The 27,084-nt window shown below is 40.3% G+C and overlaps 1 protein-coding gene across 1 annotated transcript in view; it reads left to right on the top strand.

Moving 5' to 3' along the window:
• LOC122556192 (ankyrin repeat domain-containing protein 31-like) overlaps window positions 1–27,084 on the top strand; it is a 193,113-nt gene that overhangs the window by 107,013 nt on the left and 59,016 nt on the right. Inside the window, exons 11-20 of the mRNA XM_043702735.1 lie at window positions 5,522–5,664; window positions 7,559–7,688; window positions 10,250–10,329; window positions 11,593–12,210; window positions 13,832–14,446; window positions 15,678–16,298; window positions 17,824–18,441; window positions 19,673–21,467; window positions 22,157–22,339; window positions 24,856–24,998. Of these exons, the coding sequence (XP_043558670.1) occupies window positions 5,522–5,664; window positions 7,559–7,688; window positions 10,250–10,329; window positions 11,593–12,210; window positions 13,832–14,446; window positions 15,678–16,298; window positions 17,824–18,441; window positions 19,673–21,467; window positions 22,157–22,339; window positions 24,856–24,998 (4,946 nt within the window). The remainder of the gene's footprint in view (window positions 1–5,521; window positions 5,665–7,558; window positions 7,689–10,249; window positions 10,330–11,592; window positions 12,211–13,831; window positions 14,447–15,677; window positions 16,299–17,823; window positions 18,442–19,672; window positions 21,468–22,156; window positions 22,340–24,855; window positions 24,999–27,084) is intronic.

Below are 27,084 nucleotides of genomic sequence, written 5' to 3' on the forward strand. Positions count from 1 at the left end.
TTTATAAAATTTTCAGGTCACCTCTCAGCCTCTGACACTGCAGGGAAAACGGCCCCAGCCTTGTCATTCTCTTCCATGTCTCAAATCCTCCAATCCCAGCAACATCATTGTAAATCTTTTCTAAAAACGTTCATGGTTAACAACATGTTTCATATAGCAGAGAGAGCAGAGCTGAATGCACCTCACGTTTACTTAAATTAAGCACCATCTGCCACTCCTAAGCTTATTAGCCCAGCTGATCAACATCCGTTGTTATTCTGCGGTAACCTTCTTTACCCATGTTTATAGATTATATAAGTATTTCTGTTAGGGGCCTACAATGTTCTGGGATACACTTGATCAGTTCTTGGAGATTTATTTGTCTTTATTCTAAGACCTCCAGTACTTCCACTTCTGCCATGTGAATGGTTTTAAAAACATGTATTTCCAAGTTATCTAACACCCATTTCTTTCTTAACAGTCACAACAGACACAATATATTTGTTTGATGTCTATCCCATCTCCTAAGGATTAACGTAAAGACAATCTCATTTATTTTTAAAAGGTCCTACTCTCTCTCAGTTGTCTCTCTTGCTTTTCAATTATTTGTAGAATCTTTTCTAGATTGTATTTAACCAAGCCTACTCATTCGATCTTTGCCTTCCTGATTTCCTTCTTAAGAATGCCCCTACACTCTTTATACTCTTCCAGACATTCAGTTGATCGCAATTGTCAATATCTATTGATGAGAACTTCAATATCTTAATTCATCCGTTCTTCCCTAATCTTACCAACCTTGCCATTCACTCAAATAGGAACATAATGCTTTTGAACTCTCCTTATCATATGATTGAAAGCCTCCCATTTGTTTTTTTCCCTTCTCACACTAAACCTATGCCCTCTCCTTCTGGACTCCCCGAGCCCAGTGAAAAGGGGTGGCACAGTGGTTAGCACTGCTGCCTCACAGCGCTAGAGACCCGCGTTCAGTTCCCGCCTCAGGCCACTGACTGTGTGGAGTTTGCACGTTCTCCCCGTGTCTGCGTGGGTTTCCTCCGGGTGCTCCGTTTTCCTCCCACAATCCAAAGATGTGCAGATCAGGTGAACTGGCCATGCTAAATTGCCCGTAGTGTTAGGTAAGGGGTAAATGTATGGGTGGGTTGCGCTTCAGCGGGGCGGTGTGGATTTGTTGGGCCAAAGGGCCTGTTTCCACACTGTAAGTAATCTAATCTAATCTACTACCTATTTATCCTATCCATGCCTTTCATAATTTCGTAAAGTCCTCAGGTCACTCCTCAGCCTCTGACACTCCAGGGGAACCAGCCCCAACACGTTCAGCTTTTCCCTTTAGCTCAAATCCTTCAACCCTGGCAATATCATTGTCAGTCTTTTCTGAACCCTTTCAAGTTTCACAACATCTTTCCGATAGGAAGGAGACAAGAATTGCACGCAATATTCCAACAGTGGCCTAACCAATGTCCTGTACAGCCGCAACATGACCTCCCAACTCCTGTACTCAATACTCTGACCAATAAAGGAAAGCATACCAAACGCCTTCTTCACTGTCCTATCTACGTGCGAATCCACTTTCAAGGAACTATGAACCTGCACTCCAAGGTCTATTTGAAGTGTAATCACAGATATACAATGCAATGCATTCAACCATTTTATGCACAGCAATCTCCCATAAACAGCAAAGTGATAATGATCAAATGATCTGTTTTTGCAATATTGATTGAAAAATAAATGTTGACCAGGAAGCCAAGGCTAACTCCCCGCTCTTCAAAAATCATATCATTGGATCTGTTTGTCCACTTGAAAAGGGAGGGCAAATCTCCGTTTAATCATAGTGTAGGGGGACGAGCTGAGAATAGTTCACAGGTTGGCGCAACATCGAGGGCCAAAGAGCCTGTTCTGCGCTGTATTGTTCTATGTTCTATCTCATTTGCAAAATACTACCTCCAGTAGTGCACTGGATTCTTTTGGAACAGCTGGAACACAAGAAGAATGGCAGTGTTGATCTGTGCTATAATTCTTCCTTTTTCAGGAAATTTGTGAAAATACTCAATGAAAGTACACAATCCTATTAACATTATGCCTAATCTTTGCCATCATTCCCTGTGAAGTTCTAAATTATGCCCTCAGAGTTTGGTCTTGCACCTAACTAAGTCTTCAAGCAGTACATGCTTTATGTGAATCTGCACTGATGTTTACCTTGAGATGGCAGCTTCTTGCCACCGGCATCACAGGTGCTTGGGCAAATATACGATTGCTGCAGTACCTTCTAACAATGCCCTTTTCGAACCATAACGTTATCCAGACTTAATTTATATCACCCGAGAAAATGACAATGTGGCTTTGGCATGCAGCAACTAACAGGAGCACTTGCCATGTCTTCATAGCTCTCTTTACCACGTGTGCAAGGATGCAACAGTCAACCTGTTAGAGCTTGCATTCCTTGCTGAGGATCTGCCGTCGCCAATGGGGACAATGTGGTATTGACTGAATATTTCTGCTCCATTGGCTCTTATAGACCTGTGACATTATGAGATGTCAATCAGGCTTCATGAACATTAGTTACAATTGGAAGATGTAAGACATGTAGACGTACTGCTTATGTGGGAAGTGAAGGTAGATGATAAACAATTTGGCAACAATTGGGTGGCACAATGGCACAGTGGTTACCACACTGCTACCTCACAGTGCAAGCGGTTCAATTGCAACCTTGGGTAACCTTGGTCAGTGTGGAATTTGCATAGTCTCCCTCTGTCTGCATGGGTTCCCACTTTGTGTTCAGGTTTCCCCCGGCAGTCCAAAGATGTGCAGATTAGATGGATTGGCCATGCTAAATTGCCCATAATGTTCAGAGATGTGCAGGGCTCGGTGGGAAATGTGGGATTATGGGGATAGAATGGGGGTGTTGGTGCTAGATCTTGGTGGGATTCAAATGGGCTGAATGGCCTCTTTCCATGCTGTAGGATTCTATGAAACAGTTACGGGATTTCTGAATTCTGGCCACACATTCTAGCTGTCAACCACTCACCTTTTCAAAAAATAAAGTTACTCACTTGGTGTATAGCTTTAATCAAATTGAAAATGCAATGGGCATTTGATTTCCAGATCAAGGTGGTAAGCTTCAGAATTTGCATATACTGCAGTGAATTGCAGCTTCCCCTGCAACCCACAATGTACCTGCAGTCTGAATCACTCCCAGTGTCTTGGAACCTTTTTTTCCCAATGACCTTTTATTTTCCACCTCCATGTTACTATCAATGTTCCAATTTTACACCCAGAACCCTTCCAGTCAATATCCTGATACCTTTGCTGGCCCTGTATTCTCCCCACATTTCAGGCTAGTCACCTCGAATTTTTTTGACTGCTGTCCCCACTACCTACCTAAACCTTTCTAGATACTTCTATCTTATCCTACAGTATCCCACTCTACTACATTCAGTTACCCCATAGCTGTAATCATTCCTCCAGCTCGCCAGTACCATGAGGCCAGTCCCCAGACTTGAGCTGCCTGCAGCCATGAAAATGCCATGCTTAGATCCTACAATTTCCCTTGTGCATCTATGACTACTGAAATGACTATTTCTCCAGGACTGCTTTTTCTCAACAGCCCTTGTTAACTATGGCCCACTCCCCCAGATGCAATTAACAAGGCTTCCTGTCAGATAGGCCATAAACAAAGCTTCATTTGCTTGACTTCTAAAATTGATTGTTGTAGAACTGATTCAACCCCTCCCTCCCTGGACTGATAAGGTGCCAGTCGCTGGACTTAACTGCCTGACTGACCTTGGCTAATATTCTGGGTTAGAAATGGCTTAGCTTCTGGACTGACAGTGATGGTCCACCCTGATTAATAGGAGCCCATATTCACCCCAGTAATCGTGCTTATGCTTTTCCTTTTACGCATTACCATGCTTTTGATCAACATGCGCTGCCTCTGCCACATGCTCTGCAGGCATTCTGATGTTGACGCAGCATCATACCCTTAAACCACATGTATCCCCCTTTCATGTTGAGGCTTGTCCATATCCTGCAGTTGAAGATTTACCTTGTGTGCTACATTGGTCCTCTCAGATGCAAGTTATTGCCTTACCTTCTGTGTAAGTTTGCCACCTCAAAAGCATAATTTGCTGCATTGCCATTCTCAGTTGGTCCCCTTAGATGCACCCAATTGTAGAGTTTACATCAAAAGTGAAAAAGACAATGAATGTTTATAATGTCTCCTTAGAAGAAACAAAGGCAAAGAGCTTACCCAGACTGGAGGCTGAAGACAATGCTGCCTGTTTTAGGTGGTCACATTTGTGTGGTGTTGAGGTATCTTGATTGGGCAGAAGCCTGAATTAATTCCAGCTAGCTGTATAAATAATGAGAAGGTTGACTTGCATTTTGAGGTGGATAACTTAATTGCTAAAGATTATCTTGATAGCGAGAGGTTGATTTTTGGTTTTTTACCTGATTGAGTTCTCACATCTGCCATTCATCTCACCTTCACTGACGGGAGAAAATCATGCTCACTAAGAAAAAAGAATTTTGTGACAAAGAAAAACAGAAATTGCTGGAAAAACTTAGCAGGCCTGGCAGGCATCTGTGGACAGAAATCAGAGTTAATGTTTCATCTCCCCACCCCAACCCAACATGTCATGTAAAATTTCACTTTTAATAGGTACATATCAGAAATTTAATCAGCTAACTTTGCATCTTCAATCAGTCTCCTGGGAAAACAGCTGTGTAATCAGCACAGGCAGTCTCATTTAAATGTTATTTATCCAGTTATTTATAGACCTGTGACAGAAAGGAAAGAAAACTACAAATTTAAGAGCAAATCCACAGACAGGTCTCGAAGTAAATAATGAAAGGACAATATAAAGGATACAAGTAACATTTCAGAAATAGTTATAAATCAGTAAATGAAAGACACGGAGGAATGCAAGAAAAATACAGTCAACAGGGAAGTGATACTGAGAAAATTCTCGAAGCTGTAGCTTCCCAGTAGACTTCATCCTAGGAGCTTAAAATAAGTTGTATAAAGTTAAGGCTTCAACTAAGACTCTGCATAAAAACTAGGTGGAGCTGAATTCCCTTGACCTTGCCCACCGAAGTTGTGGATCTAAGCTTTACGTTTTTCCATTGGGAAAGAATTGTTTTTGTTTTCTATATGATACTCTAAAAATAATACTTTTCTTCATCATTTCTAGCTGCTCATAACTTTAATCTGACTCTTTCTGAATAGAATTATTGTTATCTCTTTGGGAATAGGTGGGGTGATGATGTGGTTCTTCCTGTGTACTACATAATAGGAAGAACAACTCATTCAGTAGCTACTGAATTGGGCTTCAATTGCATTTCACACGTTCAGGCAGATCCACCACTTCTTCTGTACTTAACCACCTCATTTCAGAAGATTTTTAAAGTGTGTGATTTTCAATGTGATTGTTTAATTGATTACCATGACATAAGCGATCCTAAGACTAATTTTATGATAATGGAAGAATAACTCTAGATTGTTATATCTTAATGTTAATCTGTGCTCTAGGTTGGACAGCTCTGCATGAAGCAAGTGTAGCAGGTTTTCATGAAGCTGTGGGGTTACTGTTGTCAGCTGAAGCACATGTAGATTGTAAAGGCTTGAATGGTGTGACACCTCTACAGGATGCAGTGAAAGGTGGACACTTTGAGGTACCTTTGAAAACCTTTATACATCTCTGCAAAATTCAATTGTATACTTTACACCCCTCAAAATAGCTGAACCGATAATTCATTAGGACCAAAGTTCAATGTGTGCTGGGAAAGCACCAATAAAACAAACAATGATTTTCAGCTTCTTTGAGAACAAAGAACAAAGAGAACAAAGTACCTTACAGCACAGAAACAGGCCCTTTGACCCTCCAAGGCTGCGCCAATCCAGATCCTCTATCTAAACCTGTCACTTATTTTCTCAGGATCTGTATCCCTCTGCTCCCTGCCCATTCATGTATCTGTCTAGATATATCTTAAATGACGCTATCGTACCTACCCCACTACCTCTGCTGGCAACTCATTCCAGGCACTCATCACCCTCTGCATAAGAACTTTCCCCGTATATCTCCCCTAAATGTTTCCTCTCACTTTGAACTCGTGACCCCAGTAATTGAAATGGGAAAATAGGCACACAAGATGTAACTCATAATAATGCAGGACTCTTACAGCTACATACAGTGTACCTTGGCAGTGTTGATCCATTGATTTTTTTTCTCCATCAATAATAGGGATCATTGCTGAAGTCACAATTATTTACATATACATTAAAGAGTTGGATGAGGGAATTGAATATACTATAGTCAAGTTTGCAGGTGAAATAAAACTAGGTGGGAAGGCAAGTGGTGAGGATGACACAAAATGCCTGTAGATGGTTATGGACTGAATGGGCAAAGACGTGGTAGATAGAATAAAATGTAGGAAAATGTGAGGTTGTACACTTTGGCAAGAAGAATAAGAGGAGCTGAACATTATTTAAATGGAGAAAGTTGCAGCACAAAGGGATTTGGGAGTGTTTACACATGAATCGCAAAAAGCTAGCATCCAAGTTCAGTGGGAAAAGGCTGGCAGGTGGAATGTTTACTTTTATATCAAAGAGAATAGAGTACAAAAGTAGGAGGTTTTCAGAAAACTGTACAAGGTGCTAGTCAGACCACAATTGGAATACTGTGGACAATTTTGATCCCCTTATCGAAAGAAAGATGTGCTAGCATTGGAAACAGTCCATAGAAGGTTTATAAGACTGGTATTGGGCAGGAAGGGGCTATCTTACAAGAAGATGTCCAGTAGTTTGGCCTGCATTCATGGGAATTTAGAGGAATGAGAAATTACCTTACAAAAGATACTTATGGGATTTGATAGGGTTGATGTGGAGAGGTTTTTCCCCTTGTGTGAGACTCTAGGACCAGAGGGCATAATCTCACAGTAAGCGGTTGTCCATTTAAAACAGAAATGAGGAGAAAGTTATTCTCTTAGAGGGGAGGGAATCTTTGAAATTCTTTACCACAGAAGGCTGTCAAGTATATTCAAGGCTGAGATGTACAGATTTTTAATCAGTAGGGGAATTGGGGGTTATATTGAAAAGGCAGGAAAATGGAATTGAAGGTTATTAGATCAGCAATGATACTGAATGGTGAAGCAAACTCAATAGGCTGAGTGGCCTACTTCAGCTCCTATATCTTATGGTTTTGTAAAGATCCTAATATTAACATCAGTACAAACTATTAATGTCTGTTAATTCACATGTTTAAATAAAATGCAGTCAATGGCAGTAAATCTCTTCAAAAGGTGCAGTTTATTGTTTCAAACATTCATGGAGAAATGGGAGAATCTGAACAGAATTTTTGTTTTGTAATCTTACTCCTTTGTACTCTGATAAGATCATTGTAATTAGTGCTGTAGCTGGTCTAATAAAGCCTGAAATTTGTGGTTACCAGGGAATAGAAGAAAATGCACAATGTGATGGATGAACAAATTTACAATCAGAAGTAATATTTTGCTACCTGCCCACAGGAATATCCAAGATTAAGGTTTTAATTATTTGTTATGTCTATAGGTAGTCAGATTGCTGCTGCAGCATGGAGCTGACCCCTTTGAAAAAAATGAATTAGGGGAATGTGCATTACAAGAAACAATGGAAATCCAGATGAAGAGACTAATCAGAAGCCGTGTACAAGGAAGAGCAGGTATGAGTCTATTCTGTATGCCCAACACTTTAACTCCCCCTCCCACTCCACCAAGGACATGCAGGTCCTTGGACTCCTCCATCGCCAAACCATGGCAACACGACGGTTGGAGGAAGAGTGCCTCATCTTCTGCCTGGGAACCCTCCAACCACAAGGGATGAACTCAGATTTCTCCAGTTTCCTCATTTCCCCTCCCCCCACCTTGTCTCAGTTTTCCAGCAACACATTTTCAGCTCTGATCTCCAGCATCTGCAGTCCTCACTTTCTCCTTGTGTACTGTATTACAGTTTTCAACCATACTGATATGGAAAACAAATTGTAGAGATCAGTGGTTTCTTACAGGAAGGAAGGTTAAGTTTGAAAGCAAATCATCACTGGGTCATTGTTATAGATCACTTTTGGATAAATGTGACTGGAAGCTTAAGGTCAGGTTATCCCCCTGTCTTAGCTTCAAAATTGTAAGTGGTCAATGTAAAGGAAGCTAATGCATAAAGAGGAAGTCTCTTACAGTTACTCTTAATTTAGGTCATTTCCTTTATTTTCTAAATTGTTTCAACTAGAAAAGTCTGCACCTTAATTCCTAAATAACATACTCATTGGACTGGATTTCGCCAATAGACTTGGAAATACGAAGTCAGTAAAATGGAAGTTGTTGCTGGATTAGTTGTTAATTTTAATCCTGAGATTGATAGATTTTGTTCACCAATGGTATTAAGGTATATGGGGCTAAGAGGAGTTAAGTCAAAGATCAGTCATGATCCCTTTGGATAAGGGATTTGAGGGGCTAAATGCCCTATTCTTGTTCCTGTGTTTTAAACTAAGACTTTAGTGTGCCTTGAGGAGTAAGTGTGGATTGTTCTTGATGGTGCACCCTGCTGGCATGGTCATATCATTGAACCCCATGGTGAAATAGCATCATAACATTCAAGGCTATGGACCAAATGCTGATAAATAGGATTAGGTTGAATGTCAGGTGTTTCTCACAGGTGTCAGTGCAGACTCGATGGGCCGAAGGGCCTCTTCTACACTGTATGATTCTATGAAATCAAACAACTGATTTGTTTTGAAAACTTCTGTAGGTCAGTCCATGCTGACAAAAGCATACATGTGCATACACCATTGCTGCACATGTGTGCTCAATCAAGCCTTTTGTTGCAAACTCAGACCAGTGTTCTGGGGAGATGGGCTTGAATCTCACAATAGCAGGTGGTAAGGTCTGAATTCAATTATTAAAAAAAACTGGAATTTAAAAGGGGCTGTTGTGACACAGTGATAGTATCCTTACCTCTGAGTCAGAACGCCTGAGTTCAAGTCCCACTTGTTCTCAAGGTATGTCATAGTAATTGATGGCTAAATTAAACCACTGGTAAACACTATCACTAGCTGTTTTCAAACGTAATTGTAGAGCATTTTTATAAAAGAGACCACACCTTGATTAAACTGCTTTCATTGCTATATTGTAAAGCAATTCTTGAAAAATGTGGGAAATTCTGATTTAAGTTGTAAAAATAGGATTTGATACAAACCTCAGTTCTCTTATCGAGCAAAAAACCTGAAAACTGGATTGGAATCAAACTTCAATTTGAAATTAATTCTCTTTTCTAACAATGTTAGCGATTAGAGTCAAAAATTAACGGTACTGTTGGTTTGTGTACTATTGCTCTAGCTTCTTGCCAATAAGTTATATGACTAATTCTGAATGTAGCACACTTCTTGTTCTTGTCCCTGAATGTACTGGAACACCTGAGCATGTGAAAAGAGGAAATTTGGGAGTAAGGTTTGTAAAGGAGCTTTCCTGATTTTCTGTATAATTAAGGCCCTTCCCATTCATGTTTTCTCTATTCACTGCACTTAGACAATCCAATGCCAACAGTCCCAGAAAGAGGAAATTGTTACAATTTAAGTGTTGAAGTAGATTTGATTATTGTGCTGACAGCACTACAGGTGGGGCTGGATCACATGTTAAGAAATGGGCTCCCTGCACTCTAGCACAAAAATTGGGGACGAACTTGTGTACGCTTTGCTACACTGCACTGTTTAATTTTTCCCACAATGGCCTTATAGCTAGTATGAAGCGACATTTTTGCCAATCTCCAGGAGATGAAGCTGCCTCATAGAGCACTGGCTAATTGGAGGCTAGCACTCTGTGCATCTACAATCCTTGTCAAAGTGATTGGAGGCATGTTGGACAGGGCAGAAGGGAAGGGTGGAAGTAAGGAGCCAAAATGTGAGGAAGGGCCTCTAATTGGCACTCGGGGCCAAGCAAGATGCAACCCTTACATATAACTGAACAGCAACCAACAGGATCATACCTACTAGGTTGCACTTTGTGCATTGACCTCTCCTGCAAGCTTATGAGACCAGAGTGATGGCAGGATGAGGTGACTCATTCAGCATAACCCCATCAATGAAATGTTGAAGCAAGTAGATGGCATGATACTGATGGCATGGTTTCGTAACTTATAGGTCAATCCACCTTCTTTCCCATCAGTAATGGCCTACTAAATTCATCCATGTTGCAGAGGAGGAACCTTATCTATTTTTGTTTATTATTATTTTAGTTGCTGCCAAAGTTGGAGCTAACAGCAACATTTCAAATAGTAACAGCTTTAAAAATTCAATGGACAGTAAAAAGCTTGAGGTAAGTGTCAATGTTATTTAGCAGATCTGAGAAATATAGTTTGAAGTGAAAAATTATAATAAATTCAGCACAATTATTGCACAATACACATTACTGAACTCCTGATTAAGAACATACAAACATACAAAATGGGAGCAGAAGTAGACTATTCAGCCTCTCAAGCCTGCTCCACCATTCATCAAAATCATGACTGATTTGTTTGTGTTTTGATTTCCACATTCCCATCTATCTCTGATAATCCTTGATTCTGCAGACTAACAAGAATCTGTCTACCTCTGTCTTAAAAAGATTCAATAACTTCATCCCACCATGTTCTGAGGCACAGAGTTCCAAAGTCACACAACCCTCTGTTAGAAAAAGAAAGTTCCCTTCGTTCCTGTCCTGGAAGGAGAATCCATAATTTTAAAACAAGGTCTCCTACTTCTGAACTGGCCAGTAAGAGGAAATCCATGTCAAGACCATTCAGGATCTTATACACTTAAATTAAGTCACCTTTGATTCTTATAACCTCCAATGGAATTAATCCCTGCCCAACTTATTCTTATAAGACACCTACCTCTTCGAGGTGTAAATTTAGTAAACCTCCTCTGAAATGGCACCAGTACACTTATATATTTCCTTAAATAAGGAGACCAAACTGCATACAGTTTGAGATTTAGTCTCATTAATGCAATGTACAACTGAAACATCCTTACTTTAATGTTAATTTTTTTCTTAATAAAGGATTGATTCTTTTTAGCCTCCTTGTTTATGTGCTGTAGGTACACACTAACATCTTGAGAAAGGAACCAGACCACCTAAACCCTTGGAAATTCTGTAGTCAGTCTCGATTTAAAAACATCTGCTTTTTTACTTTTTCTGAATAAGTGAACATTTTCACATTTTCCCACATTATACTACATCTGGCAGATTTTTGCCAATTCACTCAACTTATTGATATTTATCTGCAGCTTCCTTATGTCTTCTTCACAACATATTTTATAACAATAATTCTGTTATCTGCACATTCAGCTACCATGGCTTCACTCACCTTGTCTAATCATTGATGTAAATTGTAAACAGTTGATGTCCCAGAATAGACCCCAGTGGAAGTCCATTCATCTCACAGTGATCAAAGATGTATCTCAGAGCTTGCATATTTCATAACTCCTTTATTTGTTCAAGGGATGTGAACAGATATGTGTAGAAGCTACTACTATTATTGTTAAGTTGTTCTGATTATTTTAATTAATCATGTTTATTTTCTGATGTATTTAATTCCAGGAGAGCAGGAATTCTAAAATGGCTGCAATGAGTGACAGAACCCTGACTGTAAAGAGAAAAACAGAAAACACACATCAAGTAGAAAGTCACATGGAGTCCAACAAAAATACCCAAAATACAGTAGCTACCAGTAATATAATTGAAAATCAGGTTACATCTGTGGATGTGATACAGCTTCAGAGAAGCGTTACAACTCGTCACATGTTGAAATTACAGTCTCAGCTTTCTAGTCATCCAGAGCAACAGATAACACAATGTAACTCTTTAAATAACAAATCTCAAGCTGCAGGCAGAGATGAAATTCAGAATGTAGCTACCTCTGTAGCTATGAAAGAGGTCATGACAAAGCCCATTAGTTGCACTTCGGACTCTGTTGTAGTTCCTGATGGTACAACTGAAGCTGAAATAGCACTGAGACGATCTACAAGGATCAGAAATTCAATGTGTGGACTTTCTGACCAAACGGAGAAAACATCAACAGAATCCAAACAACCCAGTGCTGAAAACCTCCAACAAAATATATTAACACTTAAACCCTGCATTGCTGTGAGAAAAAATACAACAAAAGCTACCCTGAACTGGAAGGAAAAGATAAAAATGGAAAAACGAACAAGCCAAGTGAGTACTCAATGAATGCCAATGGCAGAACACTTGAAGTGCAGAGGAACTAAGGAACCTTGGGATGCTTATCCATAGATCCTTAAAGAGGGCATGGGGTGGTTAAGAGACATATGGGTTACTTGCCTTTACATTTGTGACATAGATTATAAGAGCAGGGGGTTATGTTGTAACTCTACAGGACTTTGCTTAGGCCACAGCTGGAAAACTGTGTGCAGTTCTGGTTATCACACTGTAGGAAAGATGCAAATGGACTGGAGGAGGGCGCAGAGGAGATTCTCCAGGATATTGTCTGGGATAGAGTACTTCAGGTATGCATCGATGCTGACTGAGCATGGGTCGTTTTCTTTAGATAAGAGAGGGCCGAGGGAATGTCTTATTGAAGTATTTAAGATTATGAGAGATGTAGACAGAGTAGATTAGAAATATCTGCACACTTTATTTGAAGGGTCACAAGGTTGCATAATTTTAGGGTGAAACACAAGAAGTTAGTGGGGATTCAATGAAGAGTGTTTTCACCTAGAGGGTGGTGGGATCTGGAATGCACTGTATAGGATGTTAGTTGAGGCATGAAACATCACAGCTTTTAAAAAGTTCTTGGATGAACACTTGAAATGTCATAACATTCAAGGCTATGGTCCAAGTACTGCAAAGTGGGATTATTGTAGAGTAGCTTAATTGGTGCAGACTGAGTGCCTTTTCTTTATTGTATGATTCTGTTAATCCATGCTGGGGTCCAGAGTCTTGGTATTTGCTGCAGTCCTGTGAGACAACAATACGAAATGGGTGAAATTCAGTCATTGTCATTCCACCGGGCCATGGAGCTGTGTACACTGATAAAAGCAAATTACTGCAGATTCTGGAATCTAAAACCAAAAAAGAGAAAATGCTGTAAAATCTCAGCAAGTCTGGCAGCATCTGTAAGGAGAGAAAAGAGCTGACGTTTCGACAAAGGGTCAGCTAGACTCGAAACGTCAGCTCTTTTCTCTCCATGCAGATGCTGCCAGACTTGCTGAGATTTTCCAGCATTTTCTCTTTTTTGTGTACACTGATAAGCTGGAGGAGCCTCCCAATAACTACTAATGGACTATGAAAATCCATGACAGAGAGGGTGCTGTGCTGACTGCTTTGTTCTCTCCACCTTGTCATGTCTAGAGATGAAATCTGTTCTTCTTTGAATGTGAAGGTCTTGGTTAATCTCGGGTTGCATTTTTGTGGATTCTGCTGCTAATTGCAGTGATATCATCATAGTGTTGTGCCTTGAAAAGAAACAAGGAGCTACAAACAAATTGTAGACTCAAGAACTATGCCTGTGAACTACCACACGTGATCAGAGACATATTTCAGAGCCTTTATCTTTCATAATTTTTTTATTTTTTTAAAGGGATGTGAACAGGTATGTGTAAAAAAACAGGGAGCTACAAACAAATTGTAGACTCAAGAACTATGCCTGTGAACTACCACACGTGATCAGAGACATATTTCAGAGCCTTTATCTTTCATTTTTTTTAATTTTTTTAAAGGGATGTGAACAGGTATGTGTAAAAACTAGTACTATTATTGTTAAGTTGTTCTGATTATTTTATTTAATCACGTTTTTTTTTGATGTATTTAATTCCAGGAGAGCAGGAATTCTAAAATGGCTGCAATGAGTGACAGAGCCCTGACCCTAAAGAGAAAAACAGAAAACACACATCAAGCAGAAAGTCACATGGAGTTCAACAAAAATACCCAAAATACAGTAGCTACCAGTAATATAATTGAAAATCAGGTTACATCTGTGGATGTCATACAGCCTCAGAGAAGCGTTACAACTCGTCACATGGTGAAATTACAGTCTCAGCTTTCTAGTCATCCAGAGCAACAGATAACACAATGTAACTCTTTAAATAACAAATCTCAAGCTGCAGGCAGAGATGAAATTCAGAATGTAGTTTCCTCTGTAGCTTTGAAAGAGGTCATGACAGAGCCCATTAGTTGCACTTCAGTCTCTGTTATAGTTCCTGATGGTACAACTGAAGCTGAAATAGCACTGAGACGATCTGCAAGGATCAGAAATTCAGTGTGTCAACTTTCTGACCAAATGGAGAAAACAACAGAATACAAACAACCCAGTGCTGAAAACCTCCAACAAAATATATTAACACTTAAACCCTGCTTGGCTGGGAGTGAAAATACAATAAAAGCTACACTGAGCTGTAAGGAAAAGATAAAAATGGAAGAGAGAACAAGCCAAGTGAGTACTCAATGAATGGCAGGACTCTAGAAGTGCAGAAGAGCAAAGGGACCTTGGAATAGTTATCCACACATCCTTAACGAGGGTGGGACAGGTTAATAGGGTGGTTAAAAGACATATGAGACACTTGCCTTTGCATTTGTGACATAGATTATAAGAGTAGGAGGTTATGTTGCAGCTGGAAAACTGTGCAGTTCTGGTTATCACATTGTAGGAAAGATGTGAATGCACTTGGAGGGGTGCAGAGGAGACTCACCAGGATGTTGTCTGGGATAGTGCACTTTAGATATGAATAGAAGCTGAATGAGGGTGGATTGTTTTCTTTAGAGCAGAGGGTGTCTTATTGAAGTATTTAAAATTATGAGCGATGTAGACAGGGTGGATTGGAAGCATCGGCACTCCTTATTCGAAGGGTCACAAGATTGCATATTTTTAGTGTGAAATGCAAGAAATTAGTGGGGAATTCAATGAAGAGTGTTTTCACCTAGAGGGTGGTGGGATCTGGAATGCACTGCATAGGATGTTAGTTGAGGTGTGAAACATCACAACTTTTAAAAAGTTCTTGGATGAACACTTGAAATGTCATAACATTCAAAGCTATGGACCAAGTGCTGCAAAGTGGGATTATTGTAGAGTAGCTTAATTGGTGCAGACTGAGTGCCTGTTCTTTATTGTATGATTCTGTTAATGAGTGCTGGGTCCAGAGTCTTGGTATTTGCCGCAGTCCTGTGAGACAGCAATGTAAAGTGGGTGAAATTCAGTCATTGTCATTCCACCGAGCCATGGAGCTGTGTACACTGATAAGCTGGAGGAGCATCCCAATGTCCACTAATGGACTGTGAAAATCCATGACAGAGAGGGTGCTGTGCTGACTGCTTTGTTCTCTCCACCTTGTCATGCCTAGAGATGAAGTCTGTTCTTCTTTGAATGTGAAGATCTTGATTAATCTCTGGTTGCATTTTTGTGGATTCTGCTGCTAATTGCAGTGATATTATCATAGTGTTGTGCCTTGAAAAGAAACAGGGAGCTACAAACAAATTGTAGACTCAAGAACTATGCCTGTGAACTACCACACGTGATCAGAGACATATTTCAGAGCCTTTATCTTTCATAATTTTTTTATTTTTTAAAGGGATGTGAACAGGTATGTGTAGAAACTAGTACTATTGTTGTTAAGTTGTTCTGATTATTTTAGTTAATTATGTTTATTTTCCAATGTATTTAATTCCAGGAGAGCAGGAATTCAAAAATGGCTGCGATGAATGACAGAATCCTGATCCTAAAGAGAAAAACAGAAAACACAAATCAAGCAGAAAGTCACATGGAGTCCAACAAAAATACCCAAAATACAGTAGCTACCAGTAATATAATTGAAAATCAGGCTACATCTGTGGATGTGAGACAGCCTCAGAGAAGCGTTACAACTCGTCACATGTTGAAATTACAGTCTCAGCTTTCTAGTCATTCAGAACAACAGATAACACAATGTAACTCTTTAAATAACAAATCTCAAGCTGCAGGCAGAGATGAAATTCAGAATGTAGCTTCCTCTGTAGATGTGAAGGGGACCAAGACATCTGAACCTATTAATTTCACTTCTGACTCTGTTGTAGTTCCTGATGGTACAACTGAAGCTGAAATAGCACTGAGACGATCTACAAGGATCAGAAATTCAATGAGTGGACTTACTAGTAAAACTGAGGAAACATCAACAGGATCCAAACAACCTAGTGCTGAAAATTTCCAACAAAATATTTTAACACTTAAACCCTGTGTGGCTTTGAGCAAAAGTACAACAAAAGCTACTATGAATTATCAGGAAAAGATAAGAATGGAAAAAGGAACAAGCCATGTGAGTACTCAATAAATGGCAGGGCACAGAGGAACAGAGTTATCTTGGCATGCTTGTCCATATCCTTAAAGAGGGCAGGACTGTTTAATCGGCTGATGATAAGACATATTGGACACTTGCCTTTACAGTTGTGACATAGATTATAAGAGCAGGGAGGTTATGTTTTAGCTGCACAAGACTTTGGTTATGCTAAAGCTGGAGAACTGTGTGAATTCTGGTTATCAGACAATTGGAACAATGTTACTGCACTGGAGGGGGTGCAGTGGAGATTGACAAGGGTGTTGCTTGTGATAGAGCACTTTAGCTATGAATAGATGTGGAATGAATGTGGGTTGTTTTATTTAGAGCATAGATGATTGTGGGGGGGGGGGTGTGATTGAAATATTTATGATTATGAAAGATGTGGACATGGTGAATAGAACATAAGAATTTGGAGTAGGAGTACGCAGTCCAGCACTTTGAGTCCACTCCACCATTCAAAAAGATCGTAGCTGATCTCTTTGTGGCCGCAGCTCCAAATACCCGTCATAACCCTTTACTGTTCAAAAACAATTTAACTAAACATTCAGTGAGGAAGCCTCAACTATTCACCAGGCAGGGAATTCCACAGATTCACAACTCTCTGGGTGAAGAAGTTGCTCCTCAATTCAGTCCTAAATCTGCTCCCCCTAATTTTGAGGCTATGTCCTATACCCTCTTATTCTAGACAGGAAGCGCCTGCTGAGCTTACTTGCAGGGTCACAAGTTTGCAAGATGTCAAAGTGAAAGGTAGGAAGTTGGAGAGGATTTGACGAAAAGTGATTTTAATCAGAGGGTGGTGGGGGCTGCAATACACTGTCTGGGAGGGTAGTTGAGGCAGGAAACCTCACAGTTTTTAAAAAGGACATGGAAGAACTCTTGAAATATCACAACATTCAAGGCTACAGAGTAAGTGCTGGAAAGTGGGATTAGTGTAGAGTTAGGATAATTTAGTCAGTGTAGACTGGGACCTCTCTGTACTGTCTGATTCTATTAATCGATGCTGGGGTCTGGAGGTGTGGCACTTGGTGCAGTCCTATGAAACAGCAACATGAAGTAGGTGAAATCCAGTCTTTTTTCATTTCCCAGGCCATGGAACTGTGTGCACTGATAAGTTGGATGAGGCTCCGAATGACCACTAATGGATCGTGAAAAGAGAAGCTGCTGCGTTGGCTGCTATTTTTATCTCCATCTTGTTGTGCTAGAGATGAAGTCTGTTCTTCCTTGAATGTGAAGGTCTTGATTAACCCTTGGTTGCATTGTTTTGGATTCTGCTGCAAAGTGCAACTTGACATAGTTTTGTGCCCTGAAAAAAAACCAGCTGCAAACAAATTGTAGACTCAAGAACTATGCCTGTGAATTACCACGTGATCAAAGACGTATCTCAGAGACTGTATATTTCATAACTTTTATATTTGTTAAAGGGATGTGAACAGATATGTGTAGATACTGTTACTGTTAATTTGTTCTGATTATTTTAGTTAACTATGTTTATTTTCAATTCCAGCAGAGCAGGAATTCTAAAATGGCTGCGATGAATGACAGAACCCTGACCGTAAAGAGAAAAACAGAAAACACACATCAAGCAAAAAGTCACATGGAGTCCAACAAAAAAACCCAAAACACAGTAGCTACCTGTATTGTAATGGAAAATCAGGCTACATCTGTGCATATGAGACAGCCTCAGAGAAATGTTACTACTCGTCACATGTTGAAAATACAGTCTCAGCTTTCTAGTCATTCAGAACAACAGATAATACAATGTAACTCTTTAAATAACAAATCTCAAGCTGCAGGCAGAGATGAAATTCAGAATGTAACTTCCTCTGTAGCTATGAGGGAAACCGAACCCAAACCTATTAGTTGCACTTCTGGCTCTCTTGTACTTCCTAATGGTCCAACTGACGCTCAGATAGCGCTGAGACGATCTACAAGGATCAGAAATTCAATGTGTCGACTTTCTGACCAAACTGAGAAAATATCAACTGATTCCAAACAACCCAGTGCTGAAAACCTCCAACAAAATATATTAACAGTTAAACCCTGCATGGCTGTGAGAAAAAATACAACAAAAGTGACCCTGAACTATCAAGAAAGGATAGGAATGGAAGAAGAAACAAGCCAAGTGAGTACTCAATAAATGGCAGGACACAAGGAAACACAGATCTTGGGATGCCTGTCCACAGCTCTTTAAAAAGGGCAGCGCAGGTTAATAGGGTGGTGAAAAGACATATGGGACACTTGCCTTTACAGTTGTGACATATTATAAGAGTAGGTAGATCATGTTGTAGCTGTACAGGACTTTGGTTAGGCCACAGCTGGAGAACTGTGTACAGTTCTGGTAACTACACTTTGGAAGGATGTGACTGCGCTGGACAGGGTGCAGAGGTGATTCACCAGGATGTGGTCTGGGATTGAGCACTTTAGCTATGAATGCACACTGATTCAGCATGGTTTGTTTTATTTAGAGCAGAGAGGATGTGGGCGTGCCTGATTGAAGAGAGACAGGGACAGGCTGGACAGGAAGCACCTGCTAACTTAGTTGAAGGGTCGCAAGGTTGCATAATTTTAAGGTGAAACGCAGGAAGTTAGAGGGGATGTGACAAAATGTGTTTTCACTCAGAGGGTGATGGGATTTGGATTGCACTGCCTGGGAGGTTAATGAGGTAGGAAACCTCACAGCTTTTAAAATATACTTAGATAAACACTTGAAATGTCATGGCATTCAAGCATAAGGACCAAGTGCTGGAAAGTGGGATTAGTGCAGTTTAGTCAGTGCAGACTGAGAGCTTCTGTATTGTATGATTGTATGTTTCAATTCTGAGGTCCAGAGGCCTGGCTATTGCTGTAGTCCTGTGAGACAGCAATATGAGGTGGGTCAAATTCAGCCACTGTCATTCCACCAGGTCATGGAGCTGTATGCACTGATAAGCTGGATCGGCCTCCCAGTGACCATGAATGGAATGTGAAAATCCATGACAGAGAAGCCGCTGTACTGGCTGCTTTTTCTTCCTCCACCTTGTTGTGCTAGAGCTGAAGTCTATTCTTCCTTGAATGTGAAAGTCTTGATTAACCACAGTTGCATTTCTTTGGATTGAGCTGCAAAGTGTAATGAACTCAACATAGTTTTGTGCCTTGAACAAAAAAGGGAGCTGCAAACAAATTGTAAATCAAGAACTACGCCTGTGAACTACCACATGTGGTCAGAGATGTGTCTCAGAGCTTGCATATTTCATAATTTCTTTTATTTGTTCAAGTGATGTGAACAGATACATGTAGAAACTAGTACTATTATTGTTAATTTGTTCTGATTCTTTTAGTTAATTATATTTATTTTCTGATGCATTCAATTCCAGGAGAGCAGGAATTCTAAAATTGCTGAGATGAGTGACAGAACCCTGACCCTGAAGAGAAAAACAGAAAACACACACCAAGCAGAAAGTGACGTAGAGTCCAAAAAAAAGATCCAAAATACAGTAGCTACCTGTATTGTAATGGAAAATCAGATGAAGTCTGTGGATGTTAGACTGCCTCAGAGAAGTGTTACTCCTCATCACATATTGAAATTACAGTCTCAGCTTTCTAGTCATTCAGGACAACAGATAATACAATGTAACTCTTTAAATAGCAAATCTCAAGCTGCAGGCAGAGATGAAAATCAGACCGTAGCTTCCTCTGTAACTATGAAAGAGATCAAGACAAAACCCATTAGTTGCACTTCTGGCTTTGTTGTAGTTCCTGATGGTACATCTGAAGCTGAAATAGCACTGAGACAATCTATAAGGATCAGAAATTCAATGTGTGGACTTTCTGACCAAACGGAGAAAACATCAACAGAATCCAAACAACCCAGTGCTGAAAACCTCCAACAAAATATACTTAAACCCTGCATGGCTGGGAGTGAAAATAGAATGATCGCCCCTCTGAACTATCAAGAAAGCTTCAAGGTACTCACAGCAAATCGACTAAACTCTCCAAATATGGAAACTAACTCAGCTGATAAACTTTGCACAGTGAACATGTTACAAAGTGTGAGTAACAAATCCAATACCAACAACACAACAAACAATAAATTAGGTACAATAGAAATGCTGGATGCAAGCATTAGTAATGTGCAGCCAGCACAGCTGAAAAAAACTTCAAATCATTCACAACATTCATCACCAAAACCACAAACTAAAGACGATGTGATGAACATAAAAACCATTTGTGAGAATAATGTGATATTGGTTCCAAAAACCTTTGTTCAAGGACACACAGAAAACAACATTGATGATCACTCCATCGATCATGCAATTTCACTGGAAACGGGGAAATATAATTTTCATAATGATGTTGATTCCACAGAATACTCTGACTCTGCTAGACATTTGTCAAGCATGGAATATAGTAGAACTACTGAGTCAAATACGATGGGTGAGAGTAGGAAGCATGAACCCACCAAAAACAAAGTCTCAGAAGAGAATTGTGAATGCAGTGTAGAAGCTTCTGTCATATTAAAACAGAGATGCAGTGACTCCATGATTTCTGAATATGAATCTGCGGAGAAGCCATTTGTTTCTATGATCTCAGAATGTGTGTCCTCACAGCAAGAATCCAATTGTTCTACAGCGTCAGATTATGAAAGACTTGATAACGGGATCACAGAATATAAATTAAGTAGCAATGTGGTCCCTACTGGAGATGTTAGTAAGGCAGTGATATTTGAACCAGTTACTCTCAGAGAAAAACCCAAAGGAGTCATGTCCGTGACTGATCAATCTATTAGCAGTGCTTCCACTTGTGAGACAGTCTCAATTTATGAGTTTAGTCCTGCAGCTACAAATTCACACCCAGGCCCTCAAACATATTTGAATGAATCTAATGCCAACACAACTGGACTGAGAATCAATAAGCTACATGTTGCATGCCCCTTGTCCATGGCAATTAACATGGAAATAACTAAAGAAGCAAATGTAAATGAAGCCAGAGATAACTTTGCAAGGAACAAGTGCAAAGGATCAATGCAAGACCTCATTAAAAATGGCTCTGCCCCTGTAACTCAAACAGAAGGCAATGATGATCAAAGGAATAAACTGCAAGTGACTAAGAGAATGCACAGCATACAATCTACAAATATGAAAACTGAAGACAAGACAGCAAAGAGATCTGGTAGGCAACAGACTGCCAAAACTATTAAGCATATTATGCTTTTGTTGCATTGCAGATGAAATATGGTTTTAAACTTTCAGCAAGTGTAAATTATTAATGTTGCAGCTATGTTCTCCTGAGTTGAAGTCTAGTGAGTCACTATCTGCTCTGAGTGTTTTCAAGCTATTAGGGGGGTTGCTTCAGCTGGAGTGGATTGTGATCAAGTAGGTCAATGACAATACCACTATTTATCAAGGACTGCACTCACTTATTTGGATAATTAAATATTCCCATTTTCTTCCCTCTTCTTCCGTCATGGAGGAAATCTAACCATTTTCATCCCCAGTTCCCAAACTCCGGTCTAATTTTTTTTCTCACTGAAACACTTCTGACTCGTCCAGTTTTTCCCTCTTAAAATATATTCTTAGATTCTTTGAATTATTTCTTCTACTTCTCTTGAGCACCTGAACTTGATTTACTCTAATAGCAAACACCTCTTGCTCATCTCACTTTGTTTAGCTCCTGTACCAAGTATGCTTCTAGCATTGGCAGCTCAGACATTTAATTTTGGTCTGATGAAGAGGTCACTGTTATGAGAACAATGAAGTTTATTTCCTATGCCAATAAGCATCATAGATATTTTTGCTTCAATCTACAGGAAACTCAATTTCAAAGCTATGAACTTGTATTCCCTTTTTTAATTGTAACAGATTGTCCAATGCCTGATATTTTTACACCAACCTCTGAATCTCATATTCCAAAACTAAGTGCGCTGAACAAGAAAAATGGCAAGGGAGAGACTCGTCTACACCTTGCTGCGATGAAGGGAGATTTAACTTCTGTGAGATCTCTAATCTCAGCTGGAATCGATATAAATAGCAAGGACAATGCAGGTTTGCTGACTTTAAAATGAATTTAAATAATACTAGGGTAGAATAGGACTTAAGCATTGCAGAAAAAAAACAGAAGTGCCGGCCTTGCAGTCATCAGAACAGAGGCAAGAAAAGCAAATTTCAAAGGGAACAACAATTTGTATTACATGAGAAACAGGTTGCTGATTGCTTGGCTTTGGTCAAGGAGAATGTACCAGGAGACAGAGACCTCAAAGCTTTGGTTTAACTTCAAAAATGGCCATGTTGACTGTGGTTGTTTGAGATGTACAATTGGGACTGCATCAAGGAACAGTATTTCCAAAGTTTTTGTTTAATTAGAAGAGTGCAATGCCTGGACAAATATGTTTTTTTCATTTAGAGAACTAGGCTTTGAGTTTGAATATATGAATAAGCACATGAATCCACATGATTAGTTATGGTTCACCAAGGCATTGCCAATTATAGTCATAGGGATGTACAGCACGCAAACAGATCCTTTGGTCTAACTTGTCCATGCCAACCAGATATCCCAAGCCAATCTAGTCCCACTTGCCTGCACTCAGCCTATATCCCATCGAGATGCCTTTCAAATGTTGCAATTGTACTAGCCTCCACAAGTTCCTCTAGCAGCTCATTCCATACACGTACTTCCGTCTGCATGAAAATGTTGCCCTTAGGTCTCTTTTATACCTTTCTGCTCTCACCCTAAACCTATGCCCTCTAGTTCTGGATTCCCCCACCCCAGGGAAGAGACTTTCTCTATTTATCCTATCCATGCCCCTCGTGATTTTATAAACCTGTATAACGTCACCCCCTCAGCCTCCGACGCTCCAGGGAAAACATCCCCAGTCTATTCAGCCTCCCACTATAGCTAAAATCCTCCAACCCTGGCAACATCCTTGTAAATCTTTTCTGAACTCTTTCATGTTTCACAACATCCTTTCGATAGGAAGAAGATCAGAATTGTACACGATATTCCACGTGGCCTAACCAATCTCCTGTACTCAGCCACAACATGACCTCCCAACTCCTGTACTCAGTACTCTGACCAATAAAGGAAAGCATACCAAACGCCTTCTTCACTATCCTGTCTACCTGCGACTCCACTTCCAAGGAGTTATGAACCTGCACTCCAAGGTCTCTTTGTTCAGCAACACTGCTCAGGATCTTACCATTAAGTTTATGAGTCCTGCTAAGATTTGCTTTCCCAAAATGCAGCAATTCGCATTTATCTATATTAAACACCATCTGCCACTTCTCAGCCCATTGGTCCATCTGGTCAAGATTAGATTAGATTACTTACAGTGTGGAAACAGGCCCTTCGGCCCAACAAGTCCACACCGACCCGCCGAAGCGCAACCCACCCATACCCCTACATTTACCCCTTTAACCTAACACTACGGGCAATTTAGCATGGCCAATTCACCTGACCCGCACATCTTTGGACTGTGGGAGGAAACCGGAGCACCCGGAGGAAACCCACGCAGACACGGGGAGAATGTGCAAACTCCACACAGTCTGTCGCCTGAGTCGGGAATTGAACCCGGGTCTACAGGCGCTGTGAGGCAGCAGTGCTAATCCCGTTGTAATCTGAGGTAACCTTCTTTGCTGTCCACTACACCTCCAATTTTGGTGTCGTCTGCAAACTTACTAACTATATTTCTTATGCTCACATTGACCTTTTAATGTGGCTCATTTATTTTTAAGAAATGGCGTACAGTCATGTTCTCCGTAAATAAAAGGACTATATTCAAACCTTGTGCCTTTTCTGAATTAACTGGAGCCAAAGGGAATTCCCTTCTGCCATCTATGTGGCAATATCTTTGCCCATTTGAATTAACTTGTCAGCTGTTCAGATCCAGTTTCTCCTATTGTACAAATTGTTGCAATGATTTGAAATTTGTTGTTCCTACATTTGTCCTAGGAAGTACGAGACAAAAAGCTTTAGCAACATGTCTCTCAGCAATATTCGAGAAAGAAATATGTATAATTTCTGGTTTTCTCATTGATACCATTAATATTTACCAAAATGTTTTATATGGCTACCACTGTACCACAACATGTCATTGGTAAACTTTTAAATATCTCCCATTTCAGACATTAAAATATAACTGTTTTGACTTAGTCAACATTCCAAAAGAAATAAAATGCTCTTAAAGTTCAAGGAGAAAGCTTGCTGCAGAGCTGTCTCTACATACCCCACCCCCAAATTCACACCGGGGAATGTACACAGATTTTCTGGCTGTATGCATGCACCATATAGATGTCTATGTTAATGAAGCTGTCTCACAAAATACAGCAGAGTCAGTGTTGAAGGTCACAGGCTTGTGATGTGTGGGGCAACTGCCATGATCATGACCCATGCCTGCCCAGTACCTTTGGCCTGTTGTGTAACTATCTCCCTGCTGACTGCAATATACAAGTTAATGTCAGGCCAGGGATGGGAAGTCAGAGTTTGAAAGTTTAAATTACTGAAGTCAATGTTGGTATGTGACATAACTTTGGTGATTTTGTATATGCTGCAATTTTCTTACAAGGTTGGACAGCGCTTCATGAAGCTTGTAGCAGAGGCTTTATTAATATCATACAAGAATTACTGAAAGCCGGTGCTGATGTCAATAGTCGTGGAATGCATGGGGTGTTACCATTGCATGATGCTGTGAGCGGGTCTCATTATGAGGTATTGTGCTTTTTAGCAGTAACACTTGTCAAAAACTTTAGTTTCTCAATAAAAACATTCCTGGGAAGCTTAGACGAGCAAGTGTATTTCTCAAACTCCATATTCCTCACGCTTGGCACAATCCCCCTCACTACTACCATTGCCACCATCACCACACCAACCTCCATTTGAAACTTCCTAGACAAATGGGCTCAGGTTCACATTTTTAAAATGGCCAGGCTGTATATGAAAATATGGTAGATAATAGCAGCTCTCCAGAATATTGGTAATAGGATCTGAAGTGAGAATGTAGCAGTGATCTTCTACCATCATAACGTTAGAAATGGGATGTTTGCTAATGATTGCACAATGTTCAGCACCATTTCCTAACAGCATTGCAGGTATACCTACCAAGCATGGACTACGTTGGTTCAAGAAGGCAGGTTACCACCACCTTCTCAAGGGCAGTTAGGAATGGACAGTAAGTGGTGGCCGAGCAAGCAATGCCCACGTCTAATTAAAATAATGAAACAAAGTATCAGGATATGGCTTTTATTGTATACACACCATACACAGATATTGTGTATCAGCATCATTGGCAGATGTGAGTCAGTTGATAGCTCTTGTTGCCCAATCTTCAACCTTTTTGATTGTTCAGATGCAGCTAGTGCAAGTGAACAATGCAGAAGAAAAGTAGCATGGCTCCTGCTAGATTATTTTACATTGTCCTGTAGATGTACAGATATGGTCACACTCCAGTTGTTCATTGAGGAAACAGCCAGCACCATGTGGAAACTTGTATTCCTCGTACTGCAACATGCTCACTCTGCTTGTTTCTCTTTGGTATAGAAGAATGAAGTGTAGTTAGCTCTCACTGAATTGAAAACATAATAAGTTCTTTCATAAATCAGTGAATGCCAAACTACAAGCCTGAAAGGAGCTACACAAAATAAGTTAAGCTTGTTGGTCTAAGCTTACATTTGTAGCAGCAACAGATGTCAGATTACAAATGACAGGTATTGATCATCTCCAATAAGAGGGCAAAAGTGAGGACTACAGATGCTGGAAAGCAGAGTTTAGATCAGAGTGGTGCTGTAAAAGCACAGCAGGTCAGGCAGCATCCAAGGAGCAAGAAAAATTGACATTTCAAGCAAAAGCCCTTCATCAGGAATAGGGCTATTTTCTTGCTCCTTGAATGCTGCCTGACCTGTTATGCTTTTCCAGCACCACTCTGATCTAACCTCCCATCTCCAATAAGTGACAATCTAACCGTCACCCCTTGACATTCAATGGTGATACCATCACTGAATCTCCCAAAAGGTCAACATCCTGGAGGTTACCACTGACCAGAAACTGAACTGGACTTGCCATGTAAATAATGTGACTCAATGCATCTAGTAATCCACCACCAGGCTCCCCAATACTTGTCCACAATCTATAAGGCACAAGTCAGGAGTGTGATGGAATACTCCCCACTTGCCTGGATGAGTGCAGCTTCAGTAACATTTAAGAAGCTTGACATCATCCTGGACAAAGCAGCCTGCTTGATTGACACTACAGTCACTTTTTTGCAAGGTTTGTGAAGGTTTGTAGCTCAGGTTGTAGGGTGTAGGTTTGCTCACTGAGCTATAGGTTTGCTATCCAGACGTTTTATTACCTGGCTAGGTAACATCATCAGTGGCGACCTCCAAGTGAAGCGAAGCTCCTGCTTTCTCTTTATATGTTTGTCCTGGATGGGGTTCCTGGGGTTTATGGTGATGTCATTTCCTGTTCGTTTTCTGAGGGGTTGATAGATGGTATCTAGATCTATGTGTTTATTTATGGCGTTGTGGTTGGAGTGCCAGGCCTCTAGGAATTCTCTGGCATGTCTTTGCTTAGCCTGTCCCAGGATAGATGTGTTGTCTCAATCGAATTGGTGTTTTTTTTCATCCGTATGCAGGGCTACGAGGGAGGGAGGGTCGTGTTTTTTTGTGGCTAGCTGGTGTTCATGTATCCTGGTGGCTAACTTTCTTCCTGTTTGTCCTACGTTGTGTTTGTGGTAGTCCTTGCATGGAATTTTGTAGATGACGTTGGTTTTGTCCATGGGTTGTACTGGGTCTTTTAAGTT

The sequence above is a fragment of the Chiloscyllium plagiosum genome, chromosome 2 (genome assembly GCF_004010195.1).
Source record: "Chiloscyllium plagiosum isolate BGI_BamShark_2017 chromosome 2, ASM401019v2, whole genome shotgun sequence".
NCBI classification, from domain to species: domain Eukaryota; kingdom Metazoa; phylum Chordata; class Chondrichthyes; order Orectolobiformes; family Hemiscylliidae; genus Chiloscyllium; species Chiloscyllium plagiosum.